The 18,909-nt window shown below is 50.1% G+C and overlaps 2 protein-coding genes across 8 annotated transcripts in view; one reads left to right on the top strand and one right to left on the bottom strand.

The window, feature by feature from the left end:
- The window catches only part of ASXL1 (ASXL transcriptional regulator 1), a 31,538-nt gene extending 18,924 nt beyond the window's left edge, over positions 1–12,614 (top strand). Inside the window, exons 5-12 of one of the 2 annotated variants that reach the window (XM_081195996.1) lie at positions 367–464; positions 1,473–1,566; positions 3,070–3,204; positions 4,122–4,285; positions 4,373–4,469; positions 6,219–6,324; positions 6,846–7,434; positions 8,200–12,614. In XM_081195996.1, coding sequence (XP_081052122.1) covers positions 367–464; positions 1,473–1,566; positions 3,070–3,204; positions 4,122–4,285; positions 4,373–4,469; positions 6,219–6,324; positions 6,846–7,434; positions 8,200–10,986 — 4,070 coding nt within the window. In that variant the 3' untranslated portion in view covers positions 10,987–12,614. Of the gene's footprint in view, positions 1–366; positions 465–1,472; positions 1,567–3,060; positions 3,205–4,121; positions 4,286–4,372; positions 4,470–6,218; positions 6,325–6,845; positions 7,435–8,199 lie in introns of both variants that reach the window. The other variant, XM_081195995.1, reaches the window with a different exon arrangement.
- A 1,322-nt stretch (positions 12,615–13,936) lies between these two features.
- Positions 13,937–18,909, bottom strand: part of NOL4L (nucleolar protein 4 like) — a gene marked incomplete at its 5' end in the record, with an annotated part of 135,521 nt that continues 130,548 nt past the window's right edge. For all 6 annotated transcript variants that reach the window (XM_081196172.1, XM_081196173.1, XM_081196174.1 and 3 more), the window contains one exon: positions 13,937–18,204. In XM_081196172.1, coding sequence (XP_081052298.1) covers positions 17,996–18,204 — 209 coding nt within the window. In that variant the 3' untranslated portion in view covers positions 13,937–17,995. The remainder of the gene's footprint in view (positions 18,205–18,909) is intronic.

Genomic DNA, 18,909 nt, shown 5'->3' with positions numbered 1-18,909 from the left:
TGTATCAAAAAAATGCAAACTGACAGTAATATGCTGACATGGGTTTCACTCCTGTGAGCAATCATACTGCAGCATTCTGCACAAACCGCACAAGGAGATTCCCACCTTGCTGTAATCCAGGCTTGAATTCACCAATGCCTGGATTACCATGGTCAAGCTGTCTCCGTCCAGGAATGTCCAGAGTTGCTGTACCAGCTTCATCTGGCAAAAGGCACTCCCAGGCTACCTGAGTCTCCAGTGACGAAGCTGGATCCAGAACTTTCTTCTTCAGAGGAAGTGCAGCCCTGTCAGGGGCAGACAATTGGCCAACCCTGAGCTGCTTGTTTCTTGCACCAATGTTGATGGGATGATTTTTTTTCTTTTCAGTATCTCTAGATGAAACCTCCTCAAGCGCCTCTTGTTCCACTGAGCCTCAGAGCAAGAATGTACCTGCTGTTCGGGAGAGCCATAGAGCAGCCTCACAGGTAGAATGGGGGCATTTGACTGGGGGCTTGTGGGCAGTGGGGCAAAGCAGAATGCATCAGAAAGGATAGCAATGCATATAAACCTTTTAAGTAAAAGAAGAAGTAAAAATAAAAGAAGGGCTCACCAGAGCTCTGGTGGAGTAGAAGAAGAAACCTGCAGCTGCACAGGTTGACCCGCCGTGGCAGTTCTTCAGCAAAAGTCTCTCCTTCAGTGGCTGCTCTCCCCGATGGCTGAGTTCTGCCTCCACAATTGGAGGCAGAGTACTTCTGAACACCAGTTGTTGGGATTCACAAGGAGGGAGAGTGCCCTTGCAAGATTGGGCAGGCAGACTAGAATTGCTGCATAGAAGGGCCACATAAATCACCTACTCCAGGTAGGTACCTGTTCAGATTTTTGCTGAAGGAATCCAGTTATGTAGATTTGGCAATTCGTCCAAGTATATCCCTCCCCTCCCACCGCTGACTGACTTGGCCATAATATTTCAAAAAGGAGTGCCACTTGGCTCTTTAGGAATGAAGCACAATAGGAAGTTCACAGTTTGTGTACGGTCTGCACTGTGACTTCTTCTTCAGAATGTTCATCTGTCTGCTTATGTGCTTGAGGACTAACCAATTAACCATGTAGTTGTGTCTTGGATTGAAGCAGAGTCACTGTGATTGGGGAATTCAACTTTGAGTTAGTTTACCCAGGTACACTACCTTAGGGCTTTAATATAAACCTGCCTTTCTAAATACATAAATTTGCCATTTGCCTTGTCCTCAGTGAATATTGCAGATATTTGTGCTATGAATATGCCTTAGAATCTTAAGAGTTGAAGGGAGATATTGCAGGACACATGGACTGATTGTTTCCCGGCTCAGTGCAGGAACTCTGGAGCTAGAGAAGCCCCAAGAGGTGGGGACCTCCAGTAAGGAAAGGAGAGGTGTCATTGCCAAGCCTGTTGCTTTAGCCTAAATTGATGCTTCCTCACCAGCACTGTGTTTCTTTTGGTCTTTTCTGGAATACAGGCAAGCAAACAGAAGAAAAAGACAGGAGTGATGCTTCCCCGTGTAGTTTTGACTCCTCTGAAAGTAAATGGTGCTCATATGGAAACTTCTTCAGGTGAGCCAACTCCCCACCCCCATTGACTTTGCACATCTACATGAGCCCTCCAGTACCAAACCCCTATCTGGCGCCTCTCTCAAGAGCTTCCGAGTGCCATGCGCAACAGAGATTCTTTGGCACTTTTTAGGTCTGCTAAGGGCTCTTTGCAGGTGGCGCTGTGGGTAAAACCTCAGCGCCTAGGACTTGCTGATCGCATGGTCAGCGGTTCGAATCCCCACGGCGGGGTGAGCTCCCGCCGTTCGGTCCCAGCTCCTGCCCACCTAGCAGTTCGAAAGCACCCTTAAGTGCAAGTAGATAAATAGGGACCGCTTTATAGCAGGAAGGTAAACGGCGTTTCCGTGTGCTGCGCTGGTGCCGGCTCGCCAGCTGCAGCTTCGTCACGCTGGCCACGTGACCCGGAAGTGTCTCCAGACAGCGCTGGCCCCCGGCCTCTTAAGTGAGATGGGTGCACAACCCTAGAGTCGGACACGACTGGCCTGTACGGGCAGGGGTACCTTTACCTTTACCTTTACCTTTAGGGCTCTTTACTACACATTGTACCTTGTTCCGAATACAGCTCACTGGGAAATTGGTTTAAAGTGTCTCCTAGGCTTTGAGTTCCATCCCTGACTTCATTTAACACTATTATTTTAACAGAAGAGAAGAAAGCAATAGCTGCAGCAGCCACCACCCGGCCTCTGCAGTTGTAGATACTTGTAGGGCCTCAGCATGGGTGGCCTTTGTTCAGATCCTTGTTCATGGAACATTCTTGGGTTGTTGTTTTTTAGTAGATCATTTTTATTAAATTTGCAAGAATATCGAAATACAAAAAATCCACAAAAATGAGATGGCAAAAAAGTTGTTAGCAGATTAAAATCTTGTACCTTCATCCGCCTCATAGCATTGTTGCAAGGATAAATTAGAGACATTTCTACTCTAAAATAATTATATTTTTTATTTATTAAATTTATATACTACCCTTCATCCAAGGATCACTGGAGTGATTTGCAGTGTAAAAACCATCAATATTACCATCATCAAACCATCCTAATCATTTATGTGGTGCTTACATCTAGACACTATATAAAAAGAAAGGAATGAGAAGCTCTCTCAGCAGGCTTAGAGGCTGAAGACAGACAGGAAGGGAAGTAATTGTTGCCAAGCATAATGACAGGAGCAAAGGGGGCTTTGAAACCAGAGGGGACTGGGTGGGGCTGCTCCTTTCCTGTTCAGCTGCCTATCCCTTTCTGCGCTTATTCTCACTTCCTGCCTCCACCGCCCCCAAAAAACCAAGATAATGGGAGCTGGAATAAATTGTTCAAACTGAGTACTGTAATGTCAAGATTTGGATCTCTGTAGCGTGGCATTTGCTCACCTGACCATACCCTTACCTATCCGAGCCATAGCTGCTTACCTTGGTAGAGGTTGTGTTTAATAATAATAAGGTCCAGTGAGGAATGTGGGGAGTGTTTAACGTTGTCTCGTGGGGTACTCCTTGCTCACTGGTTTCAGGGTTCACAGGGAGACAAGTTGGTGGCGAGAGCAGCAGCAGCAGCAGTTCCTCTGCCCTGAGCGGCAACACTGCTATACGCAGCAGGACAGAAATCAGCAGGGACCCTCCACAGCTGATCCGAGGATTCCGGAAACCCACAAGTGGTAGGTGTAGTCTGTTGTCTCTATCTAGATTTCTTGTTTCAAACAGAAGGATCCCTGGGCTTTTATAGGCAAGTCCAGGCATTCAGGTCTGCCTTGGAAGTCCTGCTTTTTGTACCATCACCTTAGACCAGCACATTTATTTCTACAGGCTTTTAATGTGTAGTTTTGCTGGTACATTAAACTGATTTTTGGAATTAACAATATAGAGCATTGCATAATTTTAACCTTCCTCAATACTCCTGTGAGTAAACAAACTCTATACAAATCCTCAAGGAGCAGGAACGAACAGAATCAGTTACTGTACTTGTGCAGGACTATATTTAAAGTTTCTGATAGAATCTTAAATGTTCTGACTGGGGATATAGCGATAGGCTATTCACTTTTCTCTGTCCAGACAATTAAAATCATTCGTAAAGCATGCTTGGTTTGTGTCTCTTCTACCACCACCACATGAGCTGATGGTGTTTTCCTGTGGTGGTTTTTTAAATGGCTGGAGGTGGATGCTCCTGTTGGCCCCTGAAGTATAGGGCTGGGGAGGTGTTCACTGCCCGAAGCAAGCAGCCCCAGGCCAGTTCTCTCTCCTTTGGGGGCCTGCCATTTTGCTTGGGGGTAGTTGCTACACCCACACATCTGTCCAGACACGCTCCAGCTGTTTTCCTCCTGAAGCAGAAAGCCTCAGTGGTTTCGAAGTGGCTCCATTGTGCTTGGCATTCAGGTGATGCCAAGGTCTTTTGAAAGACCTAATTGTTGAAGCTGCCTGTATCAGCCTCTGCTGCTGTCTGTGTTGATTTGTGGAAACCTGCTTGGAAGCGCCTTCTGTGTTTTGGAGGGCTACAGCTACCGGGTTGCAGGCAGGGCCTCTTGCGTGTAGACTGTGTAAATATTCCTGGTTTTATGAGACTCTTCGAAAACTGCAGGACAAATGAAGAGGAACCGAGGCGATGATGTAGACTTTGAGACGCCTGGCTCCATTCTCGTCAACACAAACCTGCGAGCGCTGATAAATTCCAGGACCTTCAATGTTTTGCCCCTGCACTTCCAGCAGCAGCTGCTTCTCCTTCTCCCTGAAGTGGACAGGCAGGTACGGATCCCCACCAGCCACGTCTTGCCCCTCTGTTCTGCGACACTTGTGTAAGCTTCTCATCTGCTGTGGCTTGTTTCCTTTTAGGCCGGGACGGATGGGCTGATGCGGCTTAGTGGGAGCGCTCTGAATAACGAGTTCTTCACCCACGCAGCCCAGAGCTGGAGAGAGAGACTGGCTGATGGTAGGTGCCTGGGGTGGAGCGGCTGCTTCGGTAGAGGCCAGGCAGTACAGAATACACTTAAAGTTGAACTCCCCGGATCCTGCTTTGTGGTGGTGCAAGTCACTCTGCCCCTCTTGATTTATGAGGTGGCAGGAGCACAGGCTCCAAACAACCTTAACAGAAACATTGGCGACTTTTTCCCAGTGTCAGCATCCATCTTCTTTGCTGACCTTCCACCTTGCAGACAGATTCAGTAAAATCTAATTCTGTCTGCTTTAGCAACAAAGCCTGTTGGAGTGCAAGGCCTTGGGTGCCTCGTGCTCTGCTCAGTTGTGTAAGGTGACTTGAAAAAAAATCTGTAGGAAGCTTCTGGTGGATTATGAGGCATCGGTGGTGATACTTCTGTATTTTCAGGGCAGATCATCCATCTGGCTCTTAAGTATTTTGAATGACGTGCATGGCTCAGAATTACAGTGGTACCTCAGTTTTTGAATGTCTCGGAAGTCGAACGTTTCGGTTTCCGAACGCTGAAAACCCGGAAGTATCGATTTTCGAACACACCTCGGAAGTCGAATGGCCTCCGCTGAGCCCCCCCCCCCCCATTTTTCTCTACTGAGTTTGCCAACCGCCCTTTGCGCCTCGGTTTTCGAATGTTTCGGAAGTCAAACTGTCTTCTGGAATGGATTACGTTCGAAAACCGGGGTACCACTGTACTTCCACCTCCTAGGCCAGAAAGCCAGTCTAAAATCAGAGACTCGTGCAATTGTTTTTATGAATTTATTTTTAGCCGACTTGGTCACTGTATACCTTTAGTGAAAATTCGGCAGGGTATATACGATCCTTTCAGCTGTGAGTCTGTATTAAAAGATTAAAGATCCTCATCTTGCTGAACCCCTGGAGGGAGAAATCTCTAAAGAAGAAGGCAGCCAAAATACTTTTAGGTTTCCTTTTATCTCCCTTTCAAAGATAACAGCTTTTGGCACCAACTTGGATTCTAAGAAACCTGTGAGCGTCTGCCATGGAGCCACTTTGTTGCAAATGAATCTGGGCTTTGTTCTAACCTAGGGCACCCTCTTTGGCATGGACGTTGTCCTCATGCAAACTAAGCAGGTGCTTCGGATCTTGCCCAGGCTGTCCTGTAGCTATACATTGCAGGGGACAATTAGTTGTGTGGTGAGCAAGCTGCGTTTGAGGGGATCCTTGTTCACCATACTTGTTTCCTCATTGAGGAACCCCTGAAATGCTGGGGGAAACTCCAAGGTTCCCTGGATCATGGCTCCCCTATTGCTCTGAAGCATTCAGCTGCATCCAACGGGGCTTATTCCCCTTGCTCTCCTTTTCTCATGCACCCTCTGGAGCAGATCTTGAAGATGCATGAGGGACTGCAGGGGAGAGGAAAAGGGGAGATCTGTTGCGAAAGCAGAATGGCAGCATTGTGTTTCCACCTTTAAGACAGTAGAACTCTGTCAGTTAAAGAAAAAGTTGTTCATATGTAATTAACGTAAGATTTCAAAGAACATGTAAAGCATTCAGCAAAGTTTCCCCACATTGATCGGTTTTTTAAAATGATTTTGCCCCAATTAATGCTGTCCCTTTGGCAACAAGGCAGAGTGCCCCTGAGATCATTACAGCTCACCTGACAAGAGCGCAAAAGTATAGTCTCTTCTGCCCTGGACTTAACCCTGCCATGCACTTTCCGGATGCGACATTTGTTGAGTTGGGATACTAGCACCTGCTCCTTCCAGCTTCTCATTGTTGGCTTTTTTGCAGGGGAGTTCACTCATGAAATGCAGGTTCGCATAAGACAAGAAATGGAGAAGGAAAAGAAAACAGAGCAGTGGAAGGAGAGGTTTTTTGAGGACTACTATGGGCAAAAGTAAGTGGGTGTTTTTATTGAATATCTTTAAAAAACAAAACCACAAGCTAACTTCACCTGTTTCTGTTCCATCACTTGGGGGGGGGAGTGTAGTGTTGCAAGGGGGCCTGCAGAGGTTTAAGGGAGGCCACAGTTCTCTACCTCCAACCTTTGATTTTTAAAATGAATTTTTACAGGTGATATCCAGCCAAGTCATACATGGAATAGAATAATCTAATTTAATTGACCGAAGTTCCTAATGTTGGCTATCACCCTAGGTCTTTTAATTTGCAAGGGCAATTAAAGTTCTGGCAAATGAGTATGAAGGAAATGGGTTGACCTAGCAAGAATTTGCAGTTTTTAAAAATGCTGTAGAAATTCAAGGCAGAATTGCTTTATAATGTACAACAACCTAAGTTTATCCTGAGGTGCCCCAGTTGATCTTGGCTACTGGCTCAGGCAAGTTCCAGTAGAATCAGCCGTAATACCATTAGCTAATTCGGGGTTCCTTTCACTTCCTGCCTTGTGTCCCTGACCTACAGGCTGGGCTTGACTATTGAGGTGCCTCAGCAAGAAAAAGCAGCGCCAGTCAACAGAGAGACCAGGGCTGCCTCAGCCGCCCAAGAGGAACCTCCAAGGGGGCAGCGTGGCCCTGTCACCCGGCAGCGAGACGCACACTTGAAGAAGCGCGCCCTCCGGTGCAGAACCCGGGAGAGCCTGAGCAAACTCTGCGAGGCAGAGCACGTGGAGGCGACGGCCAAAGAGGCACCGTCCCCGGAGCCGAAGTCCCCCAGTCCGAGGGACGCGAAGCCGGAAGTGGACTTGTGTGAAAGGAGCCGGGTGTCTCCGAAATTGGAGATTTCACCTGAGGCGACCAAGATCCAGAGCAAGGTAGAAGATGCCTTGCCGGCGGCCGCAGCGTTGGGCAGAATCCCCAGCCTGTCCCAGGAGCCCCAAGACCTGGAGTCCAAGGAGCAGAAGAGGAAGTGCTTTGAGCAGGCTGCCTCCGCCTCCTTCCCCGAGAAGAAGCCCCGGCTTGAAGATCGTCAGTCCTTTCGTAACACAATTGAAAGTGTTCACCCAGAAAAGCCACAGCCCACCAAAGAGGAACCCAAAGTCCCACCCATCCGGGTAGGTAACAGCCTCATACCAGGTCATACAGGCCTTTGGGGACCAGGGCTAGAGCGGCCTGAAGCAGCCTGTGTTCGATAGTCTCCCTCTCTCTCTCCCTCTAGGCATGGGTGGGGAAGGAAGGCAATCAAGTAGGTGGATGAGCTTGGAAATGCCTCCCTTCCCTCAGAAAGAAAGCTTATTCTCTCTTCTGTTTGCTCGTCTGTAAACGGAGGGGTTCCTCTTGCAGTTACTTCCAACAAAGCCTTTTGCTTGGTTCAGTATAGCTTAAATCCACCCACGCCGTTAACAGATTTGGGCACCGCCCCCCCTCTTAACTTGGTCCCACTTGGACAACTTTGGAGAGCCTCTCCCATTCCCTCCGCCCCAGTCCCATTTGGGTCAGAGCTTCAGCTTGCATCTTCTGAGTGAGAAAAGGCCTGAGTTGGAAGGTTTTCCTGGGCATACAGATTTTTTATAGAAGTGTTTTATTTGCTGCCTGCCCAGAGCTCAAGGTTCTAGCAAAAACATTGAAAAGCATTAAAAGACAGTACAGCAAAAACCCAACTAGCTTATCAGATACTCCTCCTTCCTAGGACTCTGGTAATGAATGCCTTTACCTGACTGCATTCCCAGAAATCTTTTGAGAATAACAGTTGAAATGATGTGCTTGCAAGTTTTCTGGAGCCCCATTGAGGGTTACTGTGCAGTAATTCTAAAGCACACATACCCAAGCACCAATGCACTGTGTAAAACTGTTGTTGTTCTTGTCTGCTTGTTTTACAGATTCAACTTTCCCGCATCAAACCCCCCTGGGTGGTTAAAGGTCAGCCAGCCTACCAGATATGTCCTAGGATTATCCCCAATACAGAACCCTCCGGCCAGGACAGAAACGGGGACTCAGCCTCTTCTGACTTTAAGGCCTGTGCTGTGCAAGGCAGGATCCAGCGAGAGGCTGCTTCTCCTGCCACCGCCATTGGAGGTGGGGGTGGGCCGGGAGGAGGTGGAAGGAACACGGATGAAGGCGGTGGTGGTGGTGGCAGCGGCAGCGGCTGCAGGATCCGGCAGCCCGGTCACCGCCCCAAATACTGGCGATCGAAGAGAACTCGTGGGAAGTGCAGGTCAGATTTACAGCGAGCACAGCTACTGTCGTTTTCACACCTAGAAGAGGAGACCGGCTTTGAGCTGGCCAAAGCGGACTCTTGCGTGCAAAAGGCCTCTTCCCCGCAGGCTGAGGGAGATTTTGCGTTTGGGCAGGCCTCCAGCCTGACGTCACTTCGGTCTGAATGTGCTACCCAGCTTGCAGAAGCTTCCGGGGGCAGCTGCTTGGGAGGCGCTGTGGCCGAGCCGTCCCTTGGTCACCTAGCCACGGAGACGCCAGTGGGCAGCTCTGGGCAGCTCCCAAGTGATATAAGTAGTGAACCGTCTGCAGGCGCTGCTTCCCAAGAGGGACGTGGTAGGAAAGAGGGAAGTGAATTTTCTCCAAGCAGCAAACAAAGCCGTTCTCCAGTGGCTCTCTTCAAAGGTGCAAGTAGAACGGAAGGGCATGAGCGTGGCCACTGTTCCCCTCCGAATTGTGCCTCTATTCTGAAAGAAACCACCTCTGGTACTTCTAGCCGTACCGTTGGTCTGGAGAGCAAACTAGAAAAGGGGCCAGAAATGACATCTGGCCCAAACATAGAGGAGCATATCCCCAATCCAGAGAACTCCAGCATTGTCGGGACAGAGGAACTCTCCTCACAGTTCCACATGTCCCCAAGCCAGCTGGCCCCACAGCGGCACGAAAGAGAAACGCCAGGCGGGCTACACAACACCAGCAAGGATGAAGTTTCTCTGTCGAAGCCATTGCTGCTGTCTGAAGGCCTTCCCCCGTGGGAGGTGTTGCTGAGGACAGGAGTGGAGACAGACGGACAGCAGGCGAAGGCCAAGCCAAGCACCAGCCCCTCCAGTGACGAGGAAACCAGGAGCATTCTGAGCGAGACAACGGAGACTGCATCCGACTTGGAAGCTGAGCTGACGGATGAGAGTGCAGAGTTGGGGCAGGACTACAGCAAAGCTACCGAGAAAGGAGCTGATCCTGACAGGGGCCACCAGGAGGAATATAACAGGATCAAATTAGAAAGTTTGGTTAGAACTGACACTTCCTTGTGCAGGGAGGGCTTGCTGTTAGAAGCAGGGGCCACCAATACCTGTCAACCGCAGGCATCTCGTCTGCAGGAAACTTGTGAATCTTCCCTCCGTGTTGATGCCGAAGGCCAGGGAAGACCTCTGGTGGTGGAGAACCCCAAGCCTCTGTCTATAGAAGCAAGCAACCCTCTGGTGGTTCAGTTGCTCAAGGGAAGACTGCCTCTCAAAGCAGTTCTTCCAGGGGCCCATAGCAGCCCTAACATAGTAGCTGCAGCTCTGAACAAAGTTTGTTCTTTCCCAGTAGAGAGCAAGTGCAAGAGTTCCCTTTCCCAAAAGCCCTCTAGGAATGAGGGGCTGGACACAAGTGGCGAAGTCGGCAATGGATACTGTGCACCAAGGTTTCTGAGGGACTTCCCCAAGAGGCAGTGCACTTCTGGCCCAACAGCTTTGCCTGTGGAGAGGGTAGAGAAGGAACCGGAGAAAAGCTCAGACTCTCCCGATCGAGCAGTGGGTACTTCCCAGAAACCTGATAAGCTGGGCCTGGGAGGAGCAACGTTCTCCTCCTGCACTTACAACAATCGAAAAGATCCCTCTGCCGCTCTCCCTGCAGAATCTCTTGCCCCTGGGAGCCCAGAAGAGAAGCTGAAAGCAACCGGCACAACCTCTCTGGGTCCAGATCAACCGAGAGGAGGAGCTCTTGGGAAGAAGGTCTTTGGCTCTGGCTTCCCCTGCAGTGCAGCTGCCAGAGCCCAGCACCCCAGAGTCCTGGAACCCTCCCCCATCCTGGGCATGCTTTCACACAGTAAGCTGCTGCCGCCCCCCAAGAGTGCCGTGCCTGGACATGGCGTGCAAGTCACAAGGGAAGACTGGCCTCCGAAGCAGCGTGCGCACGTTGGAGGAGGAGGCGGCAGAGGAGTGGAGAACAAGAAGGTGCTGCCATGCTCTGGCCCAGCCAAGAGGAACGTGGAGAAGAGGAAGGAGGCCCCTCCAAGCCCTGTGGAGCTGATGGAGCACCTGCAAAGCAGCCCTCTTGTTGGGAACTTGCCCTTTTTCAAGTGGCCAAGGGAAGTGGGGAAGGGACTTGCCCAGCCCCTGGAGCCTTCCTCCATCCCTTCCCAGCTCAACATCAAGCAGGCATTTTACGGGAAGCTTTCAAAGCTGCAGCTGAATTCTGCCGGCTTTAATTACGCCTCCAGCGTGCCAGGCTTCCCCAGGAGCCTTGCAGGAAGCATGATGCAGTTGAGCCACAAAGCGAACTTTGCCGCATCCCGTGGCATGTCCCTCTCTGCACAGATGTTTGCCGATAGCGGCAGCATGGAAGAGATTTCACTCAAGTGTTCATGCAGCCTTAAAGCCATGATCATGTGCAAAGGCTGTGGGGCATTTTGTCATGACGACTGCATTGGCCCCTCCAAGCTTTGTGTGTTGTGCCTTGTGGTAAGATGATGAATTACGGCCCTGGAAAAGGAATTTGGGGGGGTGGGAGCTGTATATTTCGTGTGTCTGTTTTGATAACAAGGATTCTGGAATCTGTACACAAGATATTCTGGTCATAATAGAGGCAATGTTAGCACTGTATATTTGATTTTCCTGCTAGGATTGGACCATCCCATTTCTGAGGGGTTCCCTGCCCCCACCCACAAGAATTGCTGAACATTCTGCTTGCTTAATGCCTTTCTTGGCACTAGTGATTTGTGTTCCTTGAGCCCTTTGAGGAGGGAGGGTTTGCTCCATGGGAACTGGAGCCAGCACCATCCTTTTTTCTTTCTTTTTTAGCGGCTGGGTTAAGTACACCCCGCTTGGCAGGGGGAGCAGAATTCAGTCTTCCATTCTCCCTTCCTGCAATCTCCCTGGCTTGGGTTGGGGGAGAGAGGTGGTTCTTTTTCTAGATCCTTCCACTTAGAGAGAGCAGGAAATAAATGGTTGTGGGCTTCAGGGCTGGACTGCAGGACGAGGGTCACCACCGAGATGGTGAGTGTGGCGTCATCTTCCGTATTGGAGGGGGCTGGCTGTGCGCAGCTGTGTCAGGGCAGAGGCTTTGGCTGCCATTGTCTTCTGTCGCAGGCAGCCTCTGCGCCAGAGGAATTGTAACCACCAAGGGGCAGTGGGGCTGGGTGTGACCTTTTTATTTTCTAAGCAGAAATTTTTTAACTTTTTGTTCTTGGGTGTAAAAAGTGAAATGTTTGGCTCCTATATGTACCCTCTATGCATCTGTTGGATCATGTATTTATATGTTGTACACAGTACTGGGCAATTCTGTAAATTGATGTTATGTACATAAAAGGGTTTTTTAAAATTCATTTATTTTTCAGGCTGCAGCAGTATTGCATTAAAGTGGTGTCGGTTACTAATTGCTGTCCATAATTGGAGCTGCTGTGTTCTGTCCTGCCTCACGCCTGCAACGGCCTCTCCTGCTCTCTGAGTGAGAGGTGCAGCGTTTGTTTCAGGTCTCGCTCAGCTGCTCTGGCTCCGAAGTTGTGCTTCTCACTGCCCCTCTTGCAACTCTAGAGGGAGCTGGAGGCAAGCGCTCAGGTGGCACGTTTAGCCGGTGGGAGCAGGCAAGCCAGCGCGCCTCGCCTTGGGCTGCAACGGGCTTCCCTCTTGAGGGGCGAGGGAGGAAGCGAAGACTCCATTTTCATTAGAGCAAATGGATAGCGAAGGTCAGTCATCTTCCTCTTCTCCTTTAGCTCCTACCTACCTCTTCCTTGACCGGACTCCTCTTTTTCATTAATTGTAGCCCTCCCCGCTCAAAAGCTATAGAAGTGTAAAACCTGGACCTCGTTTTCCAGAAAGGTTTACTCTTAAATCAATGTAGCAGCTTTTTAGTTGGAAACATGGAGATGAGAGAGGTTAAAAGAATTGCGGTATTAAAGGCAACTAAGCTGATGGTCTAAAACCTGCTTACCAAAGATGGGGGGGCAGAGTTGGGGCCCCTCACTCTGCACCCCCTCGGGGCCACTGTAGTGTACAGACTGATGCTGGTCTGGTGGGGAGGGGGAGTCCTCTCTGATGACCCCTGGTGTTGTATGTCCCTTGTGGTATTGGAAAAAAAATAAACATTTTGAAAAAGCAAACTTGTGGTTTTAATCTTCCTTCTGATATTTCACCAGTTCCATGCAAGGAAATTAGCAAGAAGGGATGTTCTTGAGACTTGCTTCTCGTGCAATGGAAAGTATCCCACACTGAAGTTGCCCTGGGTGGGGCTGCACTCCCCTAGGAGATTTGCAGATGGGAGACGTGCTCCTGTATTCAGTGCTGTTGTGAGGTTTGGGTGGTCTTGGTGGCTAGGATTGCCATTTCAGCTCTGGCTGGTTCACTAACTCCAACCGCTGCTGGAGGGAGATGACTCGGCCACCATACTCCATGCTCTGATAACTGCCATATTGGATTATTGCAGTGCACTGAACGTGGAGCTGCCCTTGAAGACTCCTCGGAAGCTTTAGCTGGTCGAAAAATGCAGTGGCTACATTACTGGCTAGGGTTCTATTTAACATGTGTGTAAAGGGACGCGGGTGGTTCTGTGGTCTAAACCACAGAGCCTAGGGCTTGCCGATTGGAAGGTCAGCGGTTCAAATCCCCACAACGGGGTGAGCTCCCATTGCTCGGTCTCAGCTCCTGCCAACCTAGCAGTTTGAAAGCACATTAAAGTGCAAGTAGATAAGTAGGTACCATTCCAGCGGGAAGGTAAACGGCGTTTCCGTGCGCTGCTCTGGTTTCGCCAGAAGCGGCTTAGCCATGCTGGCCACATGACCCGGGAAAAACTGCAGACAAACGTCGGCTCCCTCGGCCAGTAAAGCGAGATGAGCGCCGCAACCCCAGAGTCATTCGTGACTGGACTTAAAGGTAAAGGACCCCTAACAGTTACCTTTAACCTGTGTGTTAAAATGGCAGCACTGGTTGCCACTTTAGTTTTGGGCCCAATTCAAGGTGCTCATATTAGTGTTTAAAGCCCTCAGTGACTTCAGCCCCAAATACCCAAAAGACGACCTCAGGTGCTGAGATTGGTAGAGGAGGCCTCGTGGTGGTAGTTCCTCTGTCCTTAGAGGCCTGGAAGGTGGTAGACTGAGATATAGCCTCTGTGGTGGCCTTTAAGCTATGCAACTTCCTCCCTGCACCCAGAGGTGCACCGAGCAACTTTATGATAAAGCTGACAGCAAATTCTGAAGACAGGTGCATTTACCCTGGCTTTTGGCATGAGGTGCGTATATTTATTTTTTCATAAGTTATTTTAATCTGGTTTTAATGTAACTCATCCTGGGACCTTAGGGTGAAGGGAGGACGCTTAATTAACTAATTAACATAATAACAGATTGGACCAGAACACTGCTTTGCGTAGGCCTACAGATGGGAGAAGTCTACAGCTGCTTGGGAGCCATATTGGAAACTAGAAGATGCGTTCTGTTTGTTATACAGTGTTTATTAAGTAGATTCAGTCTTATAATATGATATACAGACTCAAAAAAATTCCACATACTTATGAAATCAGTGCATTTAGCAAGTAATACCATGGATGGAAAGAACCGCTCGATTTAAACAGCTCGTTGGTCTTTTTTAAGTGAATGGGACAAGGAGGATGGCCTGTGCTACTCATTTCACAAACAGAACAGAATTAAGTTGCATTACATAGAACAAACACACGTTCTAAGAATTAAAATATTAAGCCACATTTACTGGAAAAAGATCCACTGTATATAACACAAAAAGTATTTCCATAGCACATGGAGGAAGTGCCCATCTGCTTAGAAGAGCCACATGAAGTTGCATAGGTGCCTGTCAGCGAAGGTCTTTTTTTAGAATTCAACAGATTTAAGCCATAAAGTGTCACCTTCTCAAGCTGGTTTTAAGTGCCATTTCCTTCCTCTAGCGTCTCTAGGGAAGTCTAGGGTGCCTCTTGGGCTTCGTCAATAGCTGGCTGGAGGTCTCGTTCCTGGGTCACGCGTGCCCCACAGCCCCCGTTTCTTGTGCCTTGGCGCTCAGAGAGCAGAAGACAGAATTAAGTAGTGCCATCCTGTGGACTGACTAGCGAGGGAGATTCTAGCTGTTTGCTTTCACCTTAGTCCTACCGCATTAAAGATCCCGATAGCTGAACTGGTCGCTGGAGAACACGGAATGGCTTGTGTACAAACCCTTTGGGTTGCAGCAGCACATCCCAGGAGTGGGGCGGGCATGCGCGCTTGTGCACAGAGTTGGGCAGGGTGCCGATGAGAGAGTCTGTGGCTCTGCTAAGCAGATGAACAAGGGTGAGGGGGTGTCTCACCAAGAGCAGGTCTTGCAGAACACGGGATGTGCTGGGAGTTCTGTACATGTAAACAGTACACTTTCACTGAGTCCAAAGTCAGGAGCAAAAAGTACAAAGGTTCACATTGGTCTTAGGTAGATACAGGCGAAGAACTGAGCTGTACAGCTCTGAAACAACAACCAAACCGAACTTTCTCTAAAGCACCACTAAATTATATAAAAATCAGACCATGGACAGATTGTAGTTGGTATTCCGGTGAAATCAGTAGGCTACCTTGTAAAAAGTTTTACAAAAAATTACAAATCAAAATCTTATTTAACCCTCTGAGTTCAAAGCAGCATTTCTCGTAAATGAACTGGTACTAAACGTTACAGCCGTCTATGAGAGAGGGGAGGGCCTTCCAGTGTTGGGAGAATGTTGGGGGGGGGGTTCTACTTGGAATCCTGCGAATGCCTTTCCCTGGCCCAAAATGCTGCTATGGGGAAGGGACTTGTGGGTGGAGATTTCTCCTCGGTTTTTGTAATAAGACATGCCGGCCCATGCAGTTCTGTGGGCTCTCGTCCTGTTTTTAAGAACAGGTGGGCTGGGCCTTTTGCAGGAATCGGGGTCCCTACTCAATAGGGATCATCGGCTGAAGACCGCAGAGATGTCCTAAGACAATTAGAGCTATAAACACACACACAAAAGATGGCTTCCGTGGCCCGAATGTGACCACAGATGCTATACTTACCTGAACTCCACCCAACCCTGATGTCGGTTGTGAGCCCCGGTTGGCTTTCCCGTTGGTCTCTTTCCGTGAGCCTTACCAGATCAGTCTCCAAACATTCTAACCAGTGGTTTAAAAAACGAAAGCAGCAACATACGCACACGAAGCCAAGTTCCAAAGTGATCTAGTGAAGAGGACTCTACAAAATTACACCCGGGGTGGGGTGGGGTGGGGGAGACCTTTTTACCTAAGCAGCCTGTTCTCTTGGGTAAACAGCCCCCCCCCCCGCCCCCGCTTCATGGCTATGGCTCCTGGTGGCGCCTCCAGCAATGCAAAGGCTGCACATGACAAAACCGAACACCAGGATTTTATTACGGACAGCGATTGTCTGCCACACTTTCAACGCTCAGGGTTGCACAGAAGCGGTGTGGTAAGGGCTGATTCTTTCCTGGGTCTTTCACAATAATAAATATTTACAGAAAATCAAAGCTGAGAGGGAGAAGCAGCAGGTCACGCGCACCTGGGTGTTCTCTGCTGCAGAGGAAATCAAGAGAGAAGTGGGGATGGAAGGAGGGCCTTCCCTGGAACCCCTGGGGTGTCACTCGGCGGACTAAAATTAGAGAAACTCTGGGGATGTGAACTAGGATCAGGAATTCTCATGTGCAACAAAGCCACGCTCACGGAGAAACAATGCAACCGAGCCATGAAGAGCCGCAATTGCCAAGGGTCTGCAGTAGTTTGTTCCTGAGAACTTCTTGGGTACAAAATGTGGCTTAAAACTTAAGTCTGATCCCAAGCAAATATACGGGGAAGAAAGTTCCTCTCAAACAAGCAAAAGTCGTTTCCGTACAAACTGGGCGTAGGAATGGAGTGTTGTATTTCTTTCACCTCATGAAACAAGGCAAATAAAAACTCTGAACAAAAGAAGCTCACTTCCGATAGGAAAATGGCCCAGTATTCCTGGCCTATGGGCCCTAAATGGGAGAGCTTCCAATAAGGAACTTAGGAGTGCTGCTGCTGCAAATTTCTCCTAAACTTTGCAAGGGCTGGTACTCTGTGGCCCTTTTCCTAGCAGGCTGTGGCATCACAGGGAAGCTTGGGGGCAGTCAAAGTTACCCAGCTGGGAGCAGAGGGGAGGTGTAGCAAATTCACCCCATTTCCGAGGCCTTGGGCTTTCTGGTGTCCTGCTGGCACTGAGCAGTTCCCACGGCCTGGCTGCCTCAGCTCCTCCATTCCTGATTTTAGCAGCACTGAAGAAAATATTGCACTGAGCAAAAAAGCAAGTGCATTTCGTGGGTGGAGAGGCATGGGCGGGGGCTGTGGGAAGGAGAACTGGAGGGGAGAAAGTAGTGGCTCAAGCCCAGTTCCACGCATCAGAAACTGGGCTTCTTGCAGGAGTCCTTTGCCTAGTTGGCTGCAAAAAAGCCTTTATATAAAAAAAACAAAACCCTTCCAGGAATGGCGTGAACAGGAAGCTGCATTTCGTCCCTTCCCTTTCCCCTTCATGTAGCTAATGCAACCCCGCCTTGAGCAAGCCCCTCCCCAAAAAACAAAGTTAGGAAGGGCAGCGAGGAACAGGCCTGGTCTGCTGGCTCAAACGCCCCTGAGGGTTGACGACTGGACTCTCCCCGAGTCTGGAAAAAACCCACAACGCAGAGTGAGGTAGAGTGTGGAGGAAGAAGGCTGGGCAGCTGCTTCTCTTCTGGGCCCCAGGGGCTTTTCCTTAAAGTGACCAGAGCAAGTCCTGCTAACTGGAAGTGGCTGGGGGACGGGGCTGGTCTCTGAGCGCCGCGGCTTCTGCCACAGGGCTGCCTGGTGGAAAAGTGGGAGAAGAAGCAGAGGGTCTGCAGCTGCCTGGGCGGCTGGTCTCCTCACCCTCCAGCCCCCCGGGAACACGGGACGGAATGTGTGACGGTGCAGGATTAAACCTCCTCCTCATCTGACAGACACAAAAGTGGCAAATCTGTACAAACTCAAAAATTCATTTTCAAAAAAAGAAAGAAAAATAAATTAGGGGGTGGGGGGAGAGAGGGAGAAGGGGAGGAGAAATCCTGGCGAGGGAGGGCCCGTTTCTCAATAAATATGGAATTTCTAAGATATGGAAGAGGCAGGATGGGGGGGCAGGTGATGGAAAGGGGGCTCTACAAAAGTAAATTCTGACTGTGCCTGTAGCTCCATCCCCCCCACCAGCTCTCCCCACCCCAACGTCTTCCTCCCCCCCAAAATAGTCCTACGTCTCTCCAGGCTGCAGGCCGGCTCCTTTGGGTCGGTGTTGGAGTACACTGGCGCAGGCAGGTTCAAAAGGCAGGTCCTCAGGCCCTGGGCTCCTGCTCCAAGAAGAAACAGATCTTTTTGGATCCCACCTTATAAAAAAATAGTCAGAACCTGTGCCAGCTTGGAGGTGGTTGGTAGGCAGAGCAATGGCCAGTCCTGAGCAGATTATCAAAGGGAGCCCCTCTGCAAGCAAAGGACAGTGTCTTCTGGCACAGGAGCCAAAGGGAGGCCAACAGTCAGTTCTGCTGTAAAATGAGGTTTTCCAGTTCATCTGCAGAGCGAAGGAGGAAGGCTGCGGACTCCCGGTAGCCGGCGATCAGCTGCCGCACCGCACTGATCTCCGTGGGGCTGAGCTGGGCGGCTGGCACCCCCCTGTTCGTGCTGTTGGTGGTGGCAGGGGTGGGGGTACTGGGCGCCCCACTTTTCATGCTGAGGTCGGTGGGGCCTGCAGGCAAAGAGCAGGAGAGGGGCGGTCAGGAAGCACAAAGGATGCTGCTAGCAGGCGGGTCACGGGGGATCCTGCCCTCCTCCCCAAAAGCCCTGCCCCGGAAGAGAGATTTCCCGTCACAGGGATGCGTGTTGCTCATCAGCCTCCGGGAAGAACACAACCCGTGCGATTTGGGTGGCTGTTTTGGCTTTAGTGGGAGTGTCGTAAGCCACTATGAGCCAAGGGGCAAAGCGGGGCACACATTTAAAGGAACAGAGGAGTACCCGCAAGTACATCAGTGTTAGTAAGCGATGGCTGTTTGGGCTCTGAGACCACAATGCTCCCCAAACACTGTCTGCAGCTGCCTCCAGAAGGATAGCAAGGCAGGGCAGCCCAGGGAGGTGTAGACAGCCAAGGAGGGAGCTTTGGGCAAGCTTGACAGGCCAACCATTTGCCCTAAGCAGGGCACAGGAGATAGCAGGTTTGAGATGGGACAAGGAGCCCTGAGCAGAGGGAAAGCAAGCAAGCTGGGAAAGTGCCAAGCAGAAGAAGGCCTGAGGCCCCAGGGCTCTCCAGCAGAGGAAGGGCCAGTGCCCCCCAAGCAGGGTGCACTCAAGGACCCACAATCTTCAAGGAGCAAAACGCATCATCGCCCTCTCCTCCTCTCACTCAAGGGGATTAGGCTTCCGTGGCTGGAGCCCAGGGTGGGATCTTGCTTCAGAG

Source organism: Podarcis bocagei (assembly GCF_964188305.1).
Source record: "Podarcis bocagei genome assembly, chromosome: 5".
Taxonomy (NCBI): Eukaryota; Metazoa; Chordata; class Lepidosauria; order Squamata; family Lacertidae; genus Podarcis; species Podarcis bocagei.
The sequence above is the reverse complement of the archived record's forward strand: the minus strand, read 5'-3'. Positions and strand labels throughout refer to the sequence as shown.